Source organism: Lathyrus oleraceus, chromosome 1, assembly GCF_024323335.1.
Source record: "Lathyrus oleraceus cultivar Zhongwan6 chromosome 1, CAAS_Psat_ZW6_1.0, whole genome shotgun sequence".
Taxonomy (NCBI): Eukaryota; Viridiplantae; Streptophyta; class Magnoliopsida; order Fabales; family Fabaceae; genus Lathyrus; species Lathyrus oleraceus.
The window spans coordinates 318,472,767-318,476,294 of NC_066579.1; the positions used below are offsets into that span (position 1 = coordinate 318,472,767).

At 39.1% G+C, this 3,528-nt stretch overlaps 1 protein-coding gene across 1 annotated transcript; it reads left to right on the forward strand.

Moving 5' to 3' along the window:
* The first annotated feature begins 1,017 nt into the window (after positions 1–1,017).
* Positions 1,018–2,799, forward strand: LOC127104862 (uncharacterized). The gene is made up of 2 exons (XM_051042008.1): positions 1,018–1,718; positions 1,869–2,799. The coding sequence occupies exons 1-2, from the start codon at positions 1,018–1,020 to the stop codon at positions 2,797–2,799; spliced, it is 1,632 nt and encodes a 543-aa protein (XP_050897965.1).
* The last annotated feature ends 729 nt before the right edge of the window (positions 2,800–3,528 follow it).

A 3,528-nucleotide genomic window follows, 5' to 3' on the forward strand; every position in this document is an offset into this window, starting at 1 on the left:
GTTAAACACATGGAAGATTCTATGTTTATCTCCCAAAGAAAATATGCCAAGAACATAGTTAAGAAGTTTGGTATGGATAATGCTAGTCACAAAAGAACTCCTGCACCTACTCATTTAAAGTTAACTAAAGATGAAAGAGGTTCTAGTATTGATCAATGCTTGTATAGAAGCATGATAGGTAGCCTACTATATCTAACTGCTAGTAGACCTGATATTGCCTATGCAGTTGGTGTGTGTGCTAGATACCAAGCAGAACCCAAAGTGAGTCACTTAAATCAAGTCAAGAGGATTCTCAAGTATATTAATGGGAATTGTGATTATGGTATGCTCTACTCTCATGGCTCTGAGCCTATCTTATTTGGGTATTGTGATGCTGATTGGGCTGGGAGTACTGATGACAAAAAAAGCACATCAGGAGGATGTTTCTTCTTGGGAAACAATCTCATATCTTGGTTCAGCAAGAAACAGAATTGTGTATCATTATCCACTGCAGAAGCTGAGTACATAGCAGCTGGAAGCAGTTGTTCCCAACTGGTATGAATGAAACAGATGCTGACTGAGTACAATGTCACTCAGAATGTCATGACATTATTCTGTGACAATCTCAGTGCCATCAACATTTCAAAGAATCCTATCGAACACAGCAGGACCAAACATATTGACATTAGACATCACTTCATAAGAGATCTGGTAGAAGACAAAGTGATTACCTTGGAACATGTGGCAACTGAACTACAACTTGCTGACATATTTATAAAGGCTTTGGATGTTACTCAGTTTGAAAATTTAAGGGGCAAGTTGGGAATATGTCTTTCTGAGGAATTATAGCAACTAAGGATGTTAGGAATTTACTGTTTAATATTTCAAATTATTAAACAATTGAGAGTGTGCTCTGATTGGTCAACATATAATAGCTATTTCACTTGCAACAAGCGTTACTTCTTCCACTCTTTCAACTTCCATTCACGCAAGCATCCTCTCAGAGAAATTTTTCATTTCGTCTCTAAGATACTCATCATGTCTCAACAATCCAACTCTTCTCCTTCCAAGAACATGCATTGTTCTCCTAGCGCTGAACCAAGCAACCCTAACAGAGAAGATCCTGTTGCTGACCCTGTGAATACCTCACATGCAAGAAGACCTAAAGAAACTGTATCAGGCTTCTCCTCAGCTATCACTCTTGAGGAAAGAACCAAAGAAGGTTCCATGTATGTTCACAATGCCATTGCCACTATGGTGACTGGAATACTGTCTAGAAATCTTGAGGTCCCTGGGGTTTCCATTCCCTTAAACACTATTGAACCTGATAGTGTTGGTGATCAAGAAAATACTGAGTCTTTAGGAAAGAATATCTCTGATGATGTTGAGCAAACTGATGCCCATAAGGAGTCAAATGTTGACAAACCCTTAGATAATGTGGCTGGTGAGGAAGTTCATGTCACTCATGATGTCAGTGACAACCCTAACTATGAGGCTGAAACAGTAGACCTGGAGGAATTTTCTGATAATGAGTTGTTGTCCTCTGTCCTCCCTAGCATAGCCAAAAGGGTTAGGACTAGAAGAGAAAAGAAAACTGTGGCTCAAAGGTCCCCCAGAAAGAAGATTGATGTTCCAACCTCTTCCAAGACAACGGTGGTAGTCGAGAGTTCCCTCAAGAGGAAAGTTCATGGTCCAACCAAATCTTGGAGCAAAGTGGTTCCCAAGAAAAACAAGACCAAGTTTGTTGTTGTTGAGTCTGACTCAGATGTTCCCTGTAATGCCTCTGACATTCTGTCAAAGAAGAAGCCAACCACTAGCAAGCTTGCAGCTAGTGTCCCTGAGGTACCAATAGACAACATATCTTTTCATTTTGCTTCAAGTGTAAACAGGTGGAAATATGTTTATCAGAAGAGGCTGGCTTTGGAAAGGGAATTAGCTCAGAATGTCCTAGACTGTAAGGATATTATGGATCTTATTCAAGAGGCTGGTTTAATGAAGACTGTGACTCAGTTTTCAAAGTTCTATGAGATATTGGTAAAGGAACTTATTGTTAATTTGTCTGAAGAATGTGCTGATGGCAAGTCTAAGGAATTCAGGAAAGTGTATGTGAGAGGCAAGTGTGTAAATTTCTCTCATTCAGTGATCAACAAGTATTTGGGAAGGCCTGATGAAGCTCAACCTGAGCTTGAGGTGATTGACAATAAAATCTGTCAAGTCATCACTGCTAATCAGGTAAGGAAGTGGCCTCTCAAAGGAAAATTGGTGGCAAGTAAACTGAGTGTCAAGTATGCAATGCTGCACAAGATTGGAGTTGCTAACTGGGTGCCCACCAATCATAAATCTACAGTTACTGTAATGCTTGGAAAGTTTATATATGTTGTTGGAACCAAAGCCAAATTTGACTATGGCTCCTATATTTTTGATCAAACTTTGAAGCATGCAGGAAGCTTCAGTGTGAAGGATCCTATAACCTTTCCTTCTCTCATCTGTGGTATTGTTTTGAATCAGTTTCCAAACATCTTAACTGAGAATGATTCTGTGAAGAAAAGAGACAACCATATGTCTTTCAATCATAAGTTATTCCTAGTTACCCATGTCCCTGACATTGTCATGACATCAGGTGAGACATCACGTGTAAGCAATCAGCCAGGTAAAGCTGATGTCATTGCAATGCTCAAAGAAACCTGTAAGGAATTAGAGGCAAGGAAGCTGAACTTGGAAAAATTGATTAGCTCTTTGGAGATGACTGAAGGTGATGTGCTAGCTGATGGTGGAGAATTTGGTGAAGCTGCTGCTGTTGCAGAAGAAGCTGAAAGATAAGGTGAAGAGGGAGAAGCAGATGCCAATCCTGATGATGGCACAAATGATGATGCTGACTCTGAGTCAGATGACTAGAACATTCCTTGTGTTTCTGATAATTGCTTGTATTTTTATGTTTTTTTTGGTCTGTAATATTAAGTGTTGCTTTGGCAACATTTTTGACAAAAAGGGGGAGTAACACTTGTACCCCAGGACAACAGATTTCTGTGAAGTTGAAGGTCCTCTAAACAAGAGGTTATGTTATTGTTTGATCTCTGCTTGATCTTCTCCTGTGTTGCTTCTGTTTGAAGTTTAATTCTATGTTTGCTAAGTGCATTAGCTAATTTGATTCTCTGCTTGGATGTGTGTTTTCTGCTGCTGTGAACTCTGTTGTGATGCCAAGTTGTTTTAGCCAAAAATTTGCCAAAGGGGGAGTTTGTAGATGTTTTTGATTGGCTGCATTTTATGTTAAAACACTTACTGTACTTAGATGTCTTGACTGATGTCATGACATGCTTAAGTAGTATGCTGCAGGATTAGCTAATACAGGATTTACTAGATGTCAAACTGAATGTTATGACATTCATTCATGACAGCATTTTCTGGATGTCAAACTGAATGTTATGACATTCATCCATGACAGCAGATGCTGAAGTATAGGCTAATTTTTCTGTTATGGTTCAGTATTTATCTCAAGCTGATTTTCAGGAAACTAACAGCTGTGCTAAAATTAAGAGACCTAACATATAG

What these genes read in the sequence shown, in the direction of transcription:
- LOC127104862 (XM_051042008.1), top strand. Translation starts at nt 1,018, where the DNA reads ATGTCTCAACAATCCAACTCTTCTCCTTCCAAGAACATGCATTGTTCT. An exon ending in CCCAAGAAAAACAAGACCAA is followed by an intron (nt 1,719 to 1,868) that starts GTTTGTTGTTGT and finishes AAGTGTAAACAG; the next exon opens with GTGGAAATATGTTTATCAGA.